Source organism: Pipistrellus kuhlii, unplaced genomic scaffold, assembly GCF_014108245.1.
Source record: "Pipistrellus kuhlii isolate mPipKuh1 unplaced genomic scaffold, mPipKuh1.p scaffold_m20_p_15, whole genome shotgun sequence".
In the NCBI taxonomy this organism is placed as follows: Eukaryota; Metazoa; Chordata; class Mammalia; order Chiroptera; family Vespertilionidae; genus Pipistrellus; species Pipistrellus kuhlii.
Genome location: NW_023425460.1, coordinates 44,287,576 through 44,307,718, shown reverse-complemented (window position 1 = coordinate 44,307,718; position 20,143 = coordinate 44,287,576). Strand labels below are relative to the sequence as shown.

Genomic DNA, 20,143 nt, shown 5'->3' with positions numbered 1-20,143 from the left:
AAATCTGCAGGTGAGAAACGGGGACTGCCGACCCTCTCTGCTCGCCTTCCAGCAAAGCTGCAACTCACTGCCCGCAGTTCTGCGCGCTTTCTCCTAAAGGCGCTGGAGACAGGTCTGCTGGCAGCGTCCACGGCGGGCCGCTCTGGTCCCGGTCAGAACCCGCATCCCACCTGCTATGGCAGCGGTCCCTCCCGGCGCGCATCCCGCAGGCTCCGCGGCCGACCACCCCCCAACCATAGGGGACGCGGACCCGGAGGAGCGGCCCGGACCCGACGCCCCGCCCACTCCCTCGGAGCGCGCTCCCATTGGCCGAGACGCTGGGTGGGGCGGGGCCTCCCTGAGCGGTGCCGTCACCCCGAGGGAGGCGGGCGGCGGGAGTCTGCCCCGCGCCTGGCCTTCAAGGACCCGCCCGACCTGGGCTCACAGCACATTGGCCGTGGCTGTGGCCGCCCAGTAGCGCCCCCTTCCGAACCCTGCACGCCGCACCAGGAGTCTCGCGCAGGCGCAGTCGGCGCGGCCCGGCAGCCCCCGGCAGCCCCCGCGGCCTCAAGCCCCGCCCACCCGGCGCCGGGGAGTCCCCGGCGGCCCCGCCCCCGCCCGCCCGCGGAGGAGGCGGGTGGGGATGACGTCATCGACCTGGGCGACGGACATTGGGCGCCATTTTGAAAAGGGGGGGAAAAATCCCTCCCCGGCGGAGGCGGCGGCGGCGGCGGCGGCGGTGGCGGCCCGGCTGAGGTGCTGGGGCGGCAGCTGCGTGGCGGCCGCCTCCTTCGTCCGCCGCCGCCTCGGCGCTCGCCCGCCTGCGCGCGCCCGCCGGCCGGACGGCCATGGCAGGTGAGGCCCGCGCGGGCGGGGGCGCGGGGCGGGCGGCGTGGCGGGGGGCGCGGGCGGGGCCGCGCGGCCTGACGCGCCCGGTGTGTCCGCAGGAGCCGGAGGCGGCGGCTGCCCCGCTGGCGGCAACGACTTGCAGTGGTGTTTCTCGCAGGTCAAGGGGGCCATCGACGAGGACGTGGCGGAAGGTAAGGCCGCGCCTCCCCGGCCCCTCCCTCCCCGAACCGGCCCTGGGGACCCGGGGTCGAGGCCCCCCTCCGGGAGCGTGCGCGCCCCGGTCCGTCCCCCGCCCGCAGCCCGCAGCCGGCGGGAGCCGCGCGGAGCCCAAGGTCACGGCGCCTGCCCGCCGCCCGGCTGCCCCGCCGCTGAGCCTGGAGCCCCTGCAGGAACCGGGGGCTCAGGCCGCCAGCGGGGAGACCGCAGAGGAGGGCGGCCGGAGGGCAGACCCAGCCGGCTGTCCGGCCGCGGGTCCTCCCTCTTTAGAGACGGGGTCGGGATCGGGGTGCCCGTTCCTTGTCTGGCGGCGCATCGCCAAGTTCCCGGCTTGGAGTCGGTGGCCCTTTTCCTGAGCCGCAGCCCTGGAGGAGCCGGGGCGGGGACAAGGTTCGGGCTGCTTGTCAGAGAAGCGGGAGTTTCCATCACTTTTTGCCTTGACACAAAAGACCGCTTTTTTGCCCCAAGAAGCGGACAGCCTCTGGCCCCACCGGACACACGGGGCCCTGGTGGTGATAGGTGCATCGAGTTTATCATCTGAATAGTTTGGTTCTGTCTCTCTCCCATTCGCTTAAGATACATTACTTTTGTTCATTTTGCACGCGCCAAGCGGGTGACAGTTTAACTTGTTCGAAATCCCTATCAGGAGTAATAAAAGCAAACCCTGTTTGTTTAAAGGTGGAGAGGTGGAAGGGCTTAATGACTATCTTAATTTCTGTTTTGTCTTTTTTTTCCTTTTTAATGAAGTCATTGTTGGCAAGCTGAATAAGCTACAATTTAAATCTAACAAATGATGCATTTTACTAGGTCTGTGATGTTATAGTTTGAAAATATGCTTGACAGAAATAGTGCGTTATTTGAATTGAACTGATGGGAAGTTTTTGAAGTAAAATTTTGAACACATCTAAAAGTTTGGTATTTCAGGTGATCTTTTTGGGTAATAAAAAGCTTTGTAGTAATTACCCACGTTGTTGGTTTGTTTGTTTTTTATTGTGGCGTGTATTTAGGCTTTCTATCTTGGTCCACATATGCGTCAGCCTTAGTAATCTATCAGGGTTAACACGCTTATAACTCATCATCATAGTTGTGATAGTTTCATTTGAATTGTTTTTTTACGATAGAAGTCGGTAATAAGGAAAGAGTAATTGTTAGCAACTAGTGATTGCTAAGCAATTAGAATAAAGACGGTCAAGAAGCTGGCTGTACCCAGACAGCCTTGAGGAAGAAATGTCGCCAAGTGCTAACTGCAGGTGGGTGAACCCTGATGGATTGGCCCCCGGACTTCAGTAAATTTGTTTAGATTTGCGGCTTGTAAGGCCTTTGTTCTTGAAAGTTGAGTTCTGGATCGCTTTCCCATGCATGGGCGCCAGCGTGCCTGAGGTTGTAATGGGAAGCTCTGGCTTTGGCGTGTGCCTGCCATTGACCAGGTCTCAAGGCCCTTTCTGAACCTCACTGCTTATCTAGAAATTGTGTTGGAAGATCTTCATTAAGATCACACATTGTGCAGTGCTTTTCTAACCTGTAAATTGTTGCAAACGTTGGTCACAACTATTAATTAATTCTCATGCTGTAGCTATATTTAAATATATAAAAGAGCATTTCTTATTCTTTTCCTCACCTCCTTCCTATCTCTCCACTCACGCCAGATCCCTCCCATTGTACATGACCTCTGGTTTTTTCCATTATTTTTCAGTGATCCATCCCTTAAATTCTGCTCATATTCCTTTGCCAACGTAGAATATTCTTTTTGTCTTCTGTCTGTTGTAACCATCCTTCCAAATCCATCTCGGATTCCACTTTATGAATCACTGCTCAGCCATTCTTACTTCCGTGTTCTGTTTTACACTCTGACCTTGCTTTCACTCAGCCCGCCAGGTGCTCAGCAGTTGGCTGTATCCTGTTTGCGGGGCCTCCTTTTCTCCCCTGGGTTAGGCTTGTCTCTTCAAGCTGATGTGAATTGGGATGTGAAAGGCACTTGGTCCAAATCCTATGTCAAGCCTCTTACTGGCTTTGTGATCACTTGCCAGGTTACTTACCTTGTTTCCTCATCTGTAAAATGGGCTGTTCCTTGTGACTGTTCCAGGATTGCTGGGAGGATTCTGGGTAATGCAGGGCGTCTCTGGCAAATAGGCAGCACGGTACCTGAGACCTGTTAAAAGCTGGTGTCTTGCATGGGAGAATAACTTACTGTTTCTCCAGGGAGCCCGCTTAAGAAAATGAAGGGTATGGGGGCTCGTTTCCAGCTGAGCTCATTTGAAAAGGTCAGAACAGTGTCCTAAAGGGCTGCTGGTGCTGGGTGTTGAGACAGAGAAGCCCAGGTCCTGACTCACAAAGCCTTCTGCTTATGCACACTGACAAGCAGATGGTCATTGCATCATTCTGAGAGCAGGGCAATTCGAGAAAACGTCAGAGACCTGCCCAGGAGAGAGACTTGTATGGGGAGTGAAGGGGAGAAGTGAGGCTGTGTGTAGGAAGAGGGAGGAAGGAGAATGTTCCAGATGAAGGGAGCTTGGAGTGGAGATTGGAGAGAGTGGTGCTTTCTGAGAAACCAGAATTCTTGGCAGAGACAGGTTGTCAGGGTCCAAAGGGTGATGAATGAAAGCCTTGGATACCATGCTGAGGATTTAGGATTGTGCTTTGAAGTGATTGTGATGGTAAGCAGAGGAGTGACACTGACTTTACATTTTTAGGAAGCTCACCCTGGCCTTTGGAGAGGGGAGGTTCTGGGGTAAGAACAGGCAGGATACCAATTAGAAACTTACTGCAATAATGAAGGCTGGAAACGTGGGCACTTGAGAAGGTTGAATCTCGTTGTGGTCACAGAACCAGCTATTGTGGTCGGTCCCTTGGGAGACCATACCCACACGTTGGTCGTGGTTCAGTCAGCACTCAAGCAGGAGCTGCCGGGAAAGTGGTTTTCTCCTGAGTCCATTGGGGGTGTTTCTTCAGCACTTGGCTTTATTCTCTGTACCCTATGGGTTTTCCCCGGGGAGCTGATGGCAGGGTCTTGGTGTTGATAGTATCAGAAGTCTCAGTTTCTGACCAACAGCGTCTCACTAGGTAATGGCATCATCATTGCAGTAGTAATGACTTCATCCAGACGAGGGAATAGAACCTGTACTGTCTGTCCATAATGTCCTCTGTACAGAAGCCAACAAGTTACTGCATAAAGTTTACAATGTTTCTGTTAATAATATGTAACAATTTGTCTTGTTTTAAAAGTTAGTATTAGGCAGGCATTATATATTAGGCAACAGTCTCTTTGAACCAGTTTTTTTCTTTTCAATATTAATTTTCTAAATTTCTACCCTACATGCTTACATAAGACAACCCAGGCTAGATAAATCCTGGTGACCACGGACCAGGTATTCTATCAGTTGGGCAAAACCGTAAACTTCACGTGTGCTGCTGGCTCTGGTTCCAGAACCAAGAAGTGGCTGGTTGGTAATGACAAGTTTCTCATGAAAATTTGGCTTTATCCAGGGAGAAAGTTTAATACATATGTATCTGTCTTTTGACCTTTTTTATTGATTTTTTTAATTCTCACTGTGATTTCTCTCACAGTTGTAATCTGGTAAACTGCCTTTGTATTTTTTTGACAGCTGACATTATCTCAACTGTTGAATTTAATTACTCTGGAGATCTTCTTGCAACAGGAGACAAGGGCGGCAGAGTTGTTATTTTTCAGCGGGAACAAGAGGTCAGTACATTACATTCCACAAACCTGGTGAAATCAGTTAACCCTTCTGACATCCCTTTAATCGTGCGGAATCGTCTTCCCAAAATTATCTCTGCGAATTGTGTTTCAGCTCATTGCCCTCCAACCATTGATCCCCGATCAAGTCCCCATGCCTTCCGTAATTCATTTGAGGGGCTGTCCGGGAAATCACTTCCCAAGCCCAGCCTATGGTCTGGCTGTGCAGGGTACTTACTGCAGAGGGGGCCTGCTGGGGTGGGGGCGGGGGGCGTTTGTTCTCTCTGCTCCTCACCCCCAGCGCAGCATTGTCAGTGTGGGAAGGGAGGGATCCTCAGAGCACAGACCTGGGAGGGCCCACAGGTGGGTCTCACTCATGAGCACTGGTTGTGGGTCATGTCCCTTTCTGGGGAGCCACGGAGGAAAAACAACTTTGTTTTCAGTTGTGTGAAAGAGGGAATGGGAGCCAGCCCAGCCCTGCCCACCCCACCCCCCCCCCCCCCCCTTAGTTCCGGGGGCTTAGCAGAGTCTCCGAGAGCACAAAGGATCCCCGTGCAGGCGTTCTAGCCCCGCAGAGTGCCTGTCTTTTCCTGAAAGACCCGTGTCTAGGCTCCCTTCCTTCCTGTTTCCTGGCAGATCAGTGGGCAGTCACTTTTTCATCTCCAGATTCTAGCCTCTGAGTATAGAGACTGACCAGCCCTTGTTCTCTTCCATGGAGGTCTGTTCCATCGTCCTTGTCACCAGACAGGGGCACCACGGGGCATCAGCGGTGCGGCCTGGCTCCTGTGGACGTGGAGAGTACAAGGGCTGGGGTCCTCTTTGTTATTTTACTGAGGCTAATTGTGAGTGTCAGCTGTTGTACATTTTGGGGGGCCCGGATGTTTTTTGTTTGACTTTTAAAAATGTGTGTGGTCATTTTTTTTTTTATTGATTTTTTATAGAGAGGAAGGGAGAGAGATAGGGAGCTAAAAACATCGATAAGAGAGAAACATCGACCAGCTGCCTCTTGCACACCCCCTACTGGGGATGTGCCCGCAAACCAGGTACATGCCCTTGACCGGAATCGAACCTGGGACCTTTCAGTCCGAGACCAACGCTCTACCCACTGAGCCAAACCAGTTTCGGCGTGTGTGGTCATTTGATGTTCAAATTGGTAATGCTAACATTTCCCCATACACTGAGCTTGTTCATGAAAACTGCTTTATGTTTCCTTGCAGAATAAAAGCCACCCTCATTCTAGGGGAGAATATAATGTTTACAGTACCTTTCAAAGTCACGAACCAGAGTTTGACTATTTGAAAAGTCTAGAAATTGAGGAAAAAATTAATAAAATTAGGTGGTTACCACAACAGAATGCTGCTCATTTTCTACTCTCTACAAATGGTAAGACCTGTTTTTAATGGTTGTTTGGTTAGGCTTTCATTTTCTGAGTGTAGGTTCTTTATTTTAATCTATTATAGAAGTTATTTCTTCTTTAAACTTTGTGGGGAGGGTAATTATTAGCTAGGAAACAAGTGATAGGTTGAAAACTCAAATAATGCACACACACACCCTCCCAGTACCACATGCTTAGAAAAGGCAAAGAAAACCCTCCACACGTGGACCAGCCCCAGTGGTGCCCCCCATTTTCAGCTCTGACACTGTTACGTATGTCAGAAACGAATGTTCACCCATAATTGGAAATACACACTTTTCTAGTATAATATCCAACTAATAGTGGTGCATGATAATATGGTTTTTCTTTTAATATGGAGAATGAGGTTTTTATTTTCAGATAAAACTATTAAATTATGGAAAATAAGTGAACGGGATAAAAGAGCAGAAGGTTATAACTTGAAAGATGAAGATGGACGACTTCGAGACCCATTTAGAATTACAGCACTGCGGGTATACATTCCGTTTTCTTTATCACTACTTTTCATAGATTGATCAAGAATAATGCCTAAGTCATCTATTATCTGCCTTCGTGGTTCAGAAAGTTATTTATTATAGAGTCATTTTGTGTATGCATGTTAGAAATGGGGCTCCTCATATTTTCACAAGAGCAAAAGTCACACATTAGCTTCAGAAAATGCAGTGATACTGAAGAAAAGACTCCGATTTAATTCCACAACAGGAGCTTTCTAAATGTATCAACTGCCTTTCACCGAACAGGTTCAGAATAGCACAGAGAGGGTTATCAACCAGGAGGAACTCAGAACACTCCCAAAGCACAGGCTGCAGATTGAAGAAGAGCTACAGGCCACCAACATGCATTTATGGTGGTTTTAGTTGGATTTCCTCCGAGTTTACTAAGGCAGGTCTAATGCTTCAGAATCCTTGCCTGTCGGCCCATGAACATCATTACTTTTTTAATTGTTGGATTCTCCACTCCCTTTTTGGTATACTGGGTATAGAATGAAATGGCCTTATTTCATCAGTTCTGATACCTAGGTTTTTCAGATTTTTAACATCTATGAAGTTGAGTAAAACTTAAAATCTCAGTGTCTTGTCATTGGCTTGAGGGGAGAGGGGGGAGGTGCATGCCATGGATGGTATCTTAAATGTGACAGAACGTGGCGAAGGAGGTAAAACACAAGTCATGGCCGGGCATGCCTCGTATGACACCAGAGAAGTACCACTCTGGACAGGACGGCACAGGAAGATGGCACCACAATAGTGCAGAGGCCCACACACAGTTAGCTGCCTGCCCCATGTGTGTGTTTATCAGGTGAATGTAGTGCACACATTCAGATTGCAGCGGAGGCTCTGCAGAGAGGGACACTGCTGCAGGCCTCCCGCACATGCCCCACTGGTGACACTGGGCAGTGTGCTTGTCCGTGTAATGCCTCTCCTCTGCTTCCCTGCACTGGGTGCAAGCAGGGTGCTAGGGTGGTGGGTGCACAGGATGGAGCCCCAGCCCAGCAGCGAAGGCAGTGCCACAGCAGTTAGGAAAATGGGGATGTGTTGCCTAGGAGACATGCAGGATGGGACAGTCATCTTAAGACCTCTTAGGTCGGTAGTGTTGCCCTGTTTCCAGGGGTTTGAGCCCAGGGAAGCTGTGAAATGTGCTGAAATTGAGCTTACAGAACCCTGATTTGAACCAGGATGTGATCCAGATGGCAATTTCTGACACCTGTGCTTCTGCTTTTGCATCGCGATTCATGATGGTATAGATGGCCCTGTTTGTGACAGTGACACCATTGTGAGCTGCTCATTTCACTGTCAGTGTAATAGAGGGAGCAGGATGGGACCGTGTGGAGTGTGCTTTCTCCTGCCCCAACCTGACCCGAGCAGACCGCCCTCTCTCAGTATCCAAGTTCCTTCAGACCGCGCCTGCTTGCCACACGTGACACCTACATGCCTGTTGTGGGAAAGCTATAGGTCTTATTAGGCTCAATTTGGTTTTATTCAAGGCTGCTTTTATTTGCATGGCCTGAATAAAACTGGTGGATTTGGTGGCTGGTGAAGCAGATGAGAAAAGCAGTTTCTGTATAAACTGCCCTTATTTACCGCAGGGTGAGGTAAAGGGTCGTAGGATGGCTAACTGCATTGACGTACCTGTGAGTTCAGGTCTGTGTTTGCCTCTCCAGAGGTTCACATGGATTTTTAGGTTGTCTAAACTTAACTGGGTAAGAATGAGAACTATTGATTTTCCTGTTCCTAAATTTTCTTTTCCTCTTAAATTATTTTAGTATTAGAAAACAGGTCTCGTTAATTAGAGGGAGGTATCTCCTATTATAAGTATTCAGTTGTCCTGTATTTTGGTTAATAGACACGTATGTATTGGAGAGATATGCCAGGCCTCTCCCATACCACATAGAGCTAACATGTCCCATTCCAGAAAAAACGGGGGTGTGGTCAGCATTTAACCGGTTTAAAGCGAGGGAAGTCGCCCTGTCAGTGTGCTCAGTAGTTGAGAGTCAAACCGGGAACCAAGAGCTCACCGGTTTGATTCCTAGTCAGAGAACATGCCTGGTTTGTGGGCTTGATCCCCTGTGGGGGGTGTACAGGAGGCAGCGAATCAATGATGTTTCTCTCTAATTGATATTTCTGTCTCTATCCCTCTGGCTAAAAAATTAATTTATTTTAAAAAGTGAAGGAAGTCTCTTTGTGCACATTTCCACAAGAATTTTGGCCAGAGAAGACTAAATTGAGAGATTTCCCTTCTTGTCCTTTAAGGCACTACCTTTTGGTTTTAAATTACAAAAATAACAAAAAATACTGTCACTAATTTTTGTTTGGATTTTATTTTAAAGCTCCATTTCTGCTAGATGTCAGTGATGTTGGGCCTTTTTTTTATCACATGTGGATGCTGTCACCCACAACTGAGCCCCTCCTTCAGGCTGTGGCCCTTCCATCCCGGTGTAGGTGCCCTCTTCCCTGGAAGACGGGGTTTCTGTGCCCCGTTTGTAAAACCTCTTATTGAAGTATGATGTAAACACCAGGAAATCCCCTGCCGTATAACTGAGCAGCCCCAAGAGCAGTCAAGTGCAGCCGCCAGCGCGACAGAAACAGCAGCTCCCAGCCCCTCCTGTGCACTCCTCCAGCCCCGCACCGTCCACGGCTTGTGGGGTGAGCGGAGCAGCAGGCACCAGTGGTGGGAGAGAAGGTCATGCTGCAGCTCCCTCCCGGGACAGCAAACAGCTGAGCCTGCCCATAGCCGCAGGGACAGCCGGGACAGTGAAGCCACGCCTCAGGCGGTTTGTTCAGGTGCTGGTTTAATTTTTTCTTCCTTGGCAGCGGCAGCAGGAGGAGCAGCTGGAATAGGACCTTCCACATCGTAGCCTGTTTCCATAGCCCTGTCCCATGCTCTTGAGGGTGTTACCTGTACAAAACTGGCACTTAACTGTGATGGAGATTTGTCTCTCTTATTATCTATGTGTGTCTGATTGTATGCTGCTGTGGTCTTGTTTTGAATTCCTGTTTCCGTCCATTTTTTAGGTCCCAATATTGAAGCCCATGGACCTCATGGTGGAAGCAAGTCCGCGACGAATTTTTGCAAATGCTCACACATACCATATAAATTCCATTTCCGTAAACAGTGATCATGAAACGTATCTTTCTGCAGATGACCTGAGAATTAATCTGTGGCACTTAGAGATCACAGATAGAAGCTTTAGTATCCTTCCTCGGGCGGGCCTCGCACTTTCCTAGGCTTGTTCTTTGCTAGGGAACTCTCAGCGCTATGCCCCTCCAGTCTCTGCTGCCTGGCAGCCGGGCTGTAAGTTCTCTGTGGCTTAAAGTGTCTGTTCCTTGAGGTGGAACTGTTTTCTACCTTTGGGGAAAGTTTTCTCCGACTGGCATGATCTCAAGTCCATTGCCTTCCCGGTTAAATCATAGGCAGTTTCATGTAGTATGTATTTGAAAGTTGTGCGATGCTTTTGTGGGGAGGAAGGGTGTTACTGAATTTGCTAATAGAAAATACTGGCTTTGGTTAGAATGATGTTTAAGTACACAACCTGAGAGGTGACAGATCATGGAAGACATGCAATTTAAGGAGTAGAAAAATAAATCTTTTAAGTGATATGTGCTGTTATTTTTAGGATGAAAATCTAAATTTATTGTCTAATCACACATTTTAAATGTTATTGATTTTCCCAGAAAGTAAGGACCCTCTGAAATGAAGTAGCTTCAGTCACATTTTGGAGTGTTGGCCGGCCAGCCATCCAGAGGGGCCTTGACTACTGCTGTGCTGAGGCTCATGGTTTGGCATGTGCTTGTCCGGCCTTTTACTCACATAAATCTCAGGAGATGAAGTGTATAGGACTTAAAATCTAGCATTTCACACTTTTTTGAGCTGTTAAATTGGTAGGTGTTTTATGTGGTCACTTAGCTTATGAAGCTGTCTGACAGGCAGTGCAGAGGTCTCTGTAGTGCTGCCTCGGGAGGAGGTGGGCCCCAGAGCACCCACCCCACCTGGGGAAGGAGCGATGTGTCTGGCTCCCCCGTTCGCTCCTTTCTCTAGCTGGGCAAGACTTCCCACGTTATGATACTTACAGTTACGCTCATGCCCCCCGTATTCTCTGTATTCTCCTCTAAACCCTTAGGTGTTTAATCATTCTTCGGAATAAAGTTGAAATAATAGAGAGGAAGGAAGATTCTGAGATGCCATTGTAAGTAGTTGGATGCATGTCCTCCCAGGTTTTTATGCCAGTGCACAAGTTTTTATGTTTGAAAACCCCAGGCTCGTCCTCCAAGTAGTGATACTCAAGTCCCCAGCACCTGGGAGGATCAGGAGGCCCCAAGTTCAGCTCAGTGACCTTGGCATCTTCCCCTGTAAAGTTGAAGGACTAGAATGCACCTGTTGGAGTTACTGTAAAAACTAAGAGAGGGATGCACTGGCTATTAGCCTCATTTATTTTTTTTAATTGACTTTATTAGGTTGACATTGTTAATAAAAGTATATAGATTTCAGGTATATAGTTCTATAATACATAATTTGTATAGTGGATTGTGTATCACCTCAAACCAGGTCTCCTTACATCACCATTTATCCCTCCTCTGATCTCTTCTGCCTCCCCATACCTAACCTCATTTTTTTTTTTCTTAACATATTGTGGCCATCTTTCCATGTCAGTAGGAGTACAGACTTACAATTGCAGGATTCACTATACACGTGTTCCTGTATTTTATGTACCACTCTTTTGAGCCATAGATCTCTATTAAGTTAATATCCTTTTTTTTTATTTTTTTATTATCCTTTGTCATTTTTTCTCCTCTTGGAAGCTCCTATTTTTCCTTAATCTGTGAGAACTCTTAAATACACAAAGGGTTTGTTTATACAATCATACCTTTTTTATATTTTTTTAAATTGATTTCAGAGAGGAAGGGAGAGAGGAACATCGATGATCAGCTGCCTCCTGCATGCCCCCTGCACACTGCATGTGCCCTTAACTAGAACTGAATGCAGGACCCTTCAGTCCACAAGCCAATGCTCTGTCCACAACCAAATCAGCTAGGTCTATACAATCATATCTTTCATTGCTTATTTAAAAAATGCATGTCCCATAATCATGCTTCAAACACCCTTTCCTGCGACTGAGATTTTAAACAAATACTTTCTTATATTTAGTTGTATCTATGAACACTGTAAACATAGTTTTGATCTGCGCACGTGTAGATTGAAAGGGGGGCTAAAGTGCTTCTCCAGATGCTCAGCCGCCTGCCAGTGCCTTGCGGTCCTGCCCCTTCTGCACTCTGACAGCCACCCTGGGGCTCCTCCCGTGACCACTGTCCTTCCTGCTCCTGAGCGGCCAGCGGTGAGCTGGGTCCTGCTCTCATTTTGGCCCGGGTTCTTCCTCCAGCCTGACGGCTGCTGCCCTATGCCTGCTGGGAGTCCTCTCTGGCACTCGCTGCTTCATGTCCGGAGCTTCCCTGGGTCCCCTCCCTGCACACCCCTGAGGTCACTGCCCTGCTGTCTGCTGTTCATGCCTTGCGCTTTGCTGTCACCTAGGTGTCAGCTTTCTCATATGTGGCAGGACATAACTGAGAGCCAGCTTCTGCTTGTTTTTTCATGACAGCGATGGCTATACTTGCCGACCTACTATGTGACCCTGGGTAACTATTTAGAACAAGCTCTGGATGTCAAACACTTGGGAAAGCAGAATCTTAAGGAATTTGGAAATGTGTGGGTAGGGGTAAGGGGGGTTTATGGATAGAGCATGAGATTTTTGTGCAGGTGGGTACTTTCTTATTTACATTAAATCTGTGTGAGCTATAAAACATCTGAAGCAGCAACAGGAGGAAAGCAGCATCGGTGAGAAGTGTGTGTGTGTGTGTGTGTGTCCAGCCCTGTCAGGCCCATTATCCTAGTCTGCTTAATGCATCAGTGTGGATCCTCTTACTGACAGGCTCCCTCACAGCTAATCTCTTAATCCTCGCTGTGTGGGGTACTTGGCTTGACATGGACTAAAACCGCCAGGCGCTCTGCCTTAACCGTGCTCCCAGACATCGTGGACATTAAACCCGCCAACATGGAGGAGCTGACGGAGGTGATCACCGCGGCGGAGTTCCATCCCCACCAGTGCAACGTGTTTGTGTACAGCAGCAGCAAGGGAACCATCCGGCTGTGTGACATGCGCTCCTCGGCCCTGTGCGACCGACACTCGAAGTGTAAGTGCCTGCCTGTTGGAAACAGCTCATTTAAATCCTGCAGTCAGACCCTGGAGTGTGTGTAGAGGCTGAGAGTTTGCTCCTCCCCCGGGCCTGGACCCATGTGTGGCCTCCTTGGTTCCATCAGTCATGGGCCATGGCCAAGAGGTCCTGCTTCCCGGAGACATTCATGTTGGAGCCCCTTAGGTTTGTTCTGCCCAGAATCTCGGTGCATCGTCACAGACCTGGGCTGGGGCTCAGGACGCATTGGCCTGTGGCCCTTCTCAGCTGTTGGGAGCTGTGTTGGACTGACAGCCAGTTTTCGGAAAGTCGAGCACTTTCTCCCAAGCTTGACTCTCCTAGGTGAAGGAAGTGGCAGGTTTATTTCGTTTTTGCCCATAAAAATAGGCCAAACGTTATAGAAAACCCTCCCACGTGTGTTGGGGATGGGACATATGTTGTGGAGACTTGCTGGAGGATCCTGAGGTGTGCTCCAGGAAAAACAGTCCAAGCAGTGCCGTGGTGGTCCTCTCCTGCCCCTGTCTCAGTGAACTGGCCTGGCCAGTCTGTCTGGATTGTCTCCCACATAAGCCCACAGCACCAGCAGTGCTGACGTTCATGTCAGTCACCTTTCTACTTTTTTCTTCTGTCCTCTTTTATTGTGTCTTAAAGAATTCTGCATCCTACCTGGTTTGGCTCTGTGGTTAGAGCATTGGCCCTTAGACTGAAGGGTTCGATTCCAGTTAAGGGCATGTACCTCAGTTGCAGGTTTGGTCCCCAGCCCTAATTGGGGGGGTGGGGGAGGTTGCCAAAAGCAACCAATTAGCAAGTCTCACATTGGTGTTTCTATCCCCCTCCCCCTTCCACTCTATTCAAAAAAAAAAATCAATGGAAATAATATCCTCAGGTGAGGATTAACAAAGCAACAAAAACAATTCTGTACTCTTATAGAATCCCTACAGGGAAGAGAGAGTCTTAGAACACCTGGCCACTGTCTTTAAGGTAGCACTCTTGAATGAACAATTTCAATTTCCAAGAGTAGTTTTTGTCAGCAAAATAATTCATTTTAATAGACCAGCTTCTTGAAAATTAACTTTAGCCCTGGCTGGTGGGGCTCAGATGATTGTGCATAGTCCCATGTACCAAAGGTTGCTGTTTGAATTCCTGGTCAGGGCTTGATCTCCAATAGGAAGTGTGCGGGAGGCAGCCATCCATGTTTCACTCTCACATTCATGTTTCTCTCTCATTCTCCCTTTCTAAAGATCACATTTTTTTAAATCTTAAAAAAAATTTACAGGTTCAAAAAAAAGGAAGGCAGCCTAAAATTAAAGAACATGCCAGCCTCCTTGCCGAAGGTGACTGAGCCGAAGGCATGGCAGTGCCCACGACGCCACGGGTGACAGACCGTGCACTTACTGCCGAGAGCAGAACTGGGAGACAGTAGGATTTGCCAAGGAAGATGAGGATCTTCCTGAAAGGAGTGATCCAGTTTCATCAAAATAGATCGTGACCATGGAATGGTGAAAACTAACTTTGAAGTAGAGGGCTGCTGGTTATTGAAACTTGGACCATGTGGAGGTTGTGGTCAGTCTTGAGGTGGGGAAGACAGGATGTCTGAGCTGCTGGGATGGTCCAGACAGGCAAACGTTCAGCAGCGTGCAGGGCACTTCTTCAGCCGCCCTGAGCACGGCACCTGCGTTCTCACGTGATGCTGTTTCTTACCTTTCAGTGATAGGGACGGGGCAAGGCTGGACATGTTTGCTAGGGCCCAGGGCCACAAGGACACGCAGCTGTCTGTGCAGTTACGGCCTCCGATCAGCCCAGGGCCCTTAGCCAGGACACAAGGCAGCACGTCCTGGGAACCTTTCCAGGTAGCAGCTGAGGCCTCACGCCCGGACATGCTGGTCCTGAGCTGGGTGGAATCGGGGGCCCCGCTTCTGTCACTCGCTGGCACTGGAGTGGTCTGCCTAAACTTAAGCACAGAAGTGGAACGCCAGAAAGTGCCTGGAGGTCAGGCTTGAGCAGTAGCCCTCTGCGGTGTCAGGAGGGCCCAAGTCCTGCTGGGACTTCAAAATCATTTGTCCAGTTTCTAAACAGAAGCCGGAAATACTGTTTTTCAGTTTTTGAAGAACCTGAAGATCCCAGCAGTAGGTCTTTCTTCTCTGAAATAATTTCCTCCATCTCCGATGTGAAATTCAGCCATAGTGGTCGGTACATGATGACCCGAGACTACCTGTCCGTGAAGGTCTGGGATCTGAACATGGAAAACCGGCCCGTCGAGACCCACCAGGTGAGGCCCCTGTGGGAGGACACGCCACACCTCACACGTGACGCTTTCTAACCATCCTGTGATCTCATTAAGGTCCACGAGTACCTTCGAAGCAAGCTGTGCTCTCTGTACGAAAATGACTGCATCTTCGACAAATTTGAATGCTGCTGGAACGGTCCAGACAGGTAAGCCTGCATCGAGACTGACCGCCACACAGGCTCGTCTCCCATGGGCCTCCTCAGGCCCAGCAGGCGACTTCCAGAGACAGATGGGCGCTGGGCAAGCTGCATGGAGGATGCTGGCGGACTTGGCTTCCTAGGCCATGTGTTTGGTGGCGGTGTCGAGGTGGGGAAGACAGGATGTCTGAACCGACTTCTCTCCCCTTGCTCATAATTCCTTCTGTATTTAGTGAGTGTGGCAGTTCTAGGTTCCTGTTGATGGCTTTGTAAATGCTTGGTGAAGGATAATTTCTTCCTTTCTGTTTCCAAGATGAGTGGGAAGGAAGGAAGGGGGAGGTCATGTACTAGTAAGTACAGAGATGGCCTGTTCTTCCAGAAAAGCAGGAGAAAATACCCTCAGCTATTGGTTGTCACGCTTGGACAGAGTAGAGGTGGCCAGGGTGAAATCCTCATTTAATTTATGTGACAATTCTGTTACATGTTTATTTTGTGCATTCTTTAAAGATGGTAATACTAGTATTGCTGAGAGTTAAACCTTTAATATCATTAAAAAAAATTCTGTTTCTGATGATGGCAGGAGATGAACTTGCATCATCTTTAATAGAAACTGTCACGTAGCGCTCCTGGCAGCAAGGGACTGGCAGGCATTCTCAGAAGCCCTTTGGCACAAATAGAAACCCTGGGTATGACGCCACACATTTTTCATGTGCACAGTGAGCTCACAAGGGCCATAAGTGAAGAGGAGCCAGGACCCCTCAGCTTGTACAGCCCACTATGGGCTCATGCAGACTGGGCATTGAAACGGGGTCCTTGTGGGTTACAGAAAAGGTATCTGTTCAGATGGAGTCCCAGGGGAATTCGTCTGAGCCCTTGGATTGGGGTGGATAAAAATCGAGATTTGTGACCATGAGCCTGCCCTCTGTGTCACAGCGATGGAGAGTTTATACTGGCTGCAGGACTGTGCTGGGGGTGAGGCTCTCTGCATGGCTGCAGGAACAAACTGGCTTCCAGTCTGGGCTCACCTGTCAGGCTTAGTGTTTCCTGGGTGCTGGCTGAGGTGGTGAGGTTCCTGGGTCAGAGACAGGACTTCATGGCACAGCAAAGCAGCATGAGATTTGTGTTGGCCTTGGTCCCTCAGACCCACAGAGTGACATGAGAGGCCCAGCAGATGCCATGCAAGTAGTGGGGCTGTCACAGACCGCACACACTGAGCTTTCTGTAGCAAGTAGTAAACAAGCCTGCACTTGGACGTCTAGACACAACCCGAGAAGTGGGCCAGGTGGAGAGCCCTCAAGAACCACATTCCTGACAAGCCCACCGAGAGCACCCCTGGAGAGCCCTGTGGGCACACCCAGGGCTCACAGGAGCTCAGCAATGAAAACTGTCATGTCACTGGGAGCCAGCCAGCAGAGACAACAGAACTTAGCCTCTGAGAATTCAGATTCTGAAGTCAGATGTTGCAGAAGATAAAATAAGAATGCCAGAAGCACAGGTTAAAGGAACCAAGCCTGAACAGGCACAAGACAAAAATGGCCTAGGACAGTGGTCGGCAAAATCATTAGTCAACAGAGCCAAATATCAATAGAATAGTACAACAATTGGAATTTCTTTTGAGAGCCAAATTTTTGCCACTTCTTCAAAATAGACTCGCCCACGCCGTGGTAGTCTGTGGAAGAACCACACTCAAGGGGCCAAAGAGCCACATGTGGCTCGAGAGCCGCAGTTTGCCAACCACAGGCCTAGGAGATATGGACAAGAATCAGTCAGAGCGCCTAGAAATGAGTGCAGTGGTTGGAAGTTGCTCCATGGAGTAGAACCACATGTGCCCCATGGATGGTCAAAGGAAGGCGCTGAGCAGACAGCAAAGTGCATGGATATGCATGGTTTGATGACTTGTGTGATATTTAGGATTGCAGGATAGTGTGTGTCTAAGAACATGTAACTTCAGAATGTAGACATGTACAGTGTGGTGCACTCTAACCTTGAGTGCTTGTGCTGCAGGGGACACAGTAGGATTTAACTATCGGCAGTGGTTTGTGGGTACACACATATTCTTGTATATTTTTTTATGCTTTTTGGTATATCTGAATGAATACAAAATTCATTTAATTCACCTGTCCCCAGGGACTTCCAAAAGCTTTGCAGTAATGTCTACTTGCTCTTTCATTCTTGCCAACACCGCCCTGCCTTTTTGCGTGGAAGCTTCTGTGGAGGGATAGGGTGAAGTGAGCAGGGCCCGGGCCGTGCAGCTGAGCAGCCCTGCACATGCTCTAGGTTGTCTAGAGAATGGACAGCCGCCACTGGAAGTCCACTGACACCACATCTGGCAGTGTCCCCACCATCGAAATAAGTACAGCTAGCTTGGAGTAATTTTTCTCCTGAGCTTACCTTTTATTCTGGTGTGAAGTTTAGACAAGGTTAATCAGACAGTAAAGTATCTGCCTACAGCTGGGAGCAGCCTTGAACCGTGTCAATGAAGCACCAGGTTCCCCTCAGGGAGCCTTGAGGATCCATAGCTCCTCACGCTGGAGGAGACGGGGATGTCGGAGGACTGCAGAAATGGACCCATTCTAAAGCCATGGCTCAAATCATGGCAGACGTTCACTGTTGTTCCGCCATTTTTCTTGAAAAAGAAGGGAAATTTTAACCAGTATAATAAAAATATATTGTGATGATGATTTACTTACTGAAAGCTATTAGAATTAATCCTGAAGAAATATTGCAACCTCTGGAATTATGAACGAGGTTCTAAATCTCCCACACTTTTCCCAATGACTTTCTCTTACTTGTACTTTTGCTTCATGTGAAAAAACTTTTGAAATTAATGAATTAACATTCTTTGATCAATTGTTAATGAAGCTACTGTGCCAAGTCAGATGTCTATTAAATATGAAGATCATGGATATCAACTTCGAATCACTGATACAATACAGAAGTTGAACCTTGGGAATAAATTACACCGTTATTCGTCACCAGGACAGATGACATGTAGCGGGGTTCTTTACCTTTTTTGAAAATTAATGTAATAAAAAATATGAATCCATTACTTTTTTGTTCTGTAATACTTGTTTTTACTGACATGATTTTATGAAAGTGTTTTATATATGTGAAATTCTCACTGCATTTCTCTCCTGACCATGATTACTTTTCATGTCTGGTTTCTAAGAATTACCCTGTTATGTAGCACAGGAGTCCCAGTGACCACATGGCTTGTCTTGTGCTGCGTCAAGTGCCTGCTGGCTTACACGTGCTTCTCTCTGTTTGAACAGTGCGATCATGACGGGGTCCTACAACAACTTCTTCAGGATGTTCGACAGAAACACAAGGAGGGACGTGACCCTGGAAGCTTCCAGAGAGAACAGCAAGCCTCGAGCCAGTTTGAAGCCTCGGAGAGTGTGTCCAGGTGGGAAGAGGAAGAAGGATGAGATCAGTGTGGACAGTCTGGACTTCAATAAGAAGATTCTACACACAGCTTGGCACCCCACTGATAACATTATTGCTGTGGCTGCCACCAACAACCTGTACATATTCCAGGACAAAGTCAACTAGCAAGTGTGAGAGCGCATCATCCAGCAAAGCTAAGCCTGTGGCTTCTGTTGTGGAAGGGTGTCCTCTCTGTGGATCGCAGGGTGCACACCCTGCTCCCTTCCTAGACTGGAGCCGCGCACACAGCCAGGCAGGCTGTGGGGAGCCGCTGCACAAGCGAACTTGGTGCAGACAGACAGAGCTCAATAAAGGCCATTACTCACAATAAATGTATTTATTTAAATCTGAGCCGTCCTTTCCAGTTTATAGACCAAAAAATGGACACCCAACAGAAAACTTGTCCTGAATCACTCTCTCGTCCCTCTGCCATCTGCTGAGGGCTCTCGTGCTACTGTACCAGTTGCCCGGGGGCCACTGGCCAAATGCTCAGGCAGCTTGACCTCCCACATGCCTGTATCTTCCATCACACCTTCTGGTGTAACCACCTAATAAAAGCAACACACTATACAAAGTGTTTTTAATCCAAGTCCAAGTATTGCCTTTTTCTTTGATCACAGATGACGACGTTGTACAAAATCATGCTTCAGAACTTGGAACCTTGTCCTTCATTGGCAGGACCTGTGAAGTTCTGAGTGTGCCTGTCCCCAAGCTTGCTAACTTTGCTTGTCTCTGTAGAAATACTACCTCTGACACAGCAGGTAAGATCCGAGACACCTTCACTCACTGCTGAGAAAGCAGATTGCAAGGAACCGAACAGACTTGCTGCAATGAGCCGAGCACCAGGTTCCACGCCTCTCAACTTCATTGTGGTTGAAAACGTGTGTGCTTGTTTTTACTTTGTTAAACGCAGGGAGGGGGCCATGCTGTACAGCTCGCTCACCCTGTGTGCATAAGCCAGCAAAACCAGACACCTTACAAGGTGAGGCCACTAGCATCCCAGACGAGCCACAGAGCTGTAACCATACGAAGTGTTGGGGCTGCGATGCTTTCCGTCTTGTTCCGAACCCAAGGCAGTGTCCGGGGGAGGAGCACGGCTCACGCTCACCCTGAAAACTGGTAAGCAGGTATGTCTGCTTACTAATGACAGTGACGCACAAATGCTGTCATTCATTACCCTGAATTAATGATGCCACGTAAGTTCACGTTTAGAAATTGAGAAGCTAAAAGTGCATTTTACTTGAAAAATAATGCTATATATTGGTTTTAGCCATTTCCTAATTTGAGATGTGGAACAGAGTTAACCACTCACCCGTTCCTTAAGAAAAAGCAGTTCTAGTAAAACTATAGGGGTGGATATAGTTCCACTATTTTGACCAAAAAGTATAATAAATTTCCAATGTTAGATTTGCACTGTGACAACTTCTTCCATCTTTCCTTTAAAATGTACTTCCCCCCAAG

At 48.5% G+C, this 20,143-nt stretch overlaps 1 protein-coding gene across 4 annotated transcripts; it reads left to right on the top strand.

Moving 5' to 3' along the window:
• The first annotated feature begins 587 nt into the window (after positions 1-587).
• Positions 588-19,271, top strand: PPP2R2D (protein phosphatase 2 regulatory subunit Bdelta). Of its 4 annotated transcripts, XM_036439295.1 has the most exons (10): positions 588-834; positions 927-1,019; positions 4,647-4,744; positions 5,956-6,121; positions 6,513-6,625; positions 9,662-9,839; positions 12,668-12,832; positions 14,932-15,101; positions 15,174-15,265; positions 18,529-19,271. In XM_036439295.1, the coding sequence occupies exons 1-10, from the start codon at positions 828-830 to the stop codon at positions 18,806-18,808; spliced, it is 1,362 nt and encodes a 453-aa protein (XP_036295188.1). In that variant the 5' UTR covers positions 588-827; the 3' UTR covers positions 18,809-19,271. The 4 variants fall into 4 exon arrangements, with proteins under 4 accessions (XP_036295188.1, XP_036295189.1, XP_036295190.1 ...); XM_036439296.2 differs by lacking the exon at positions 15,174-15,265 and having other exon boundaries at positions 669-834; XM_036439298.1 differs by lacking the exons at positions 588-834; positions 4,647-4,744.
• The last annotated feature ends 872 nt before the right edge of the window (positions 19,272-20,143 follow it).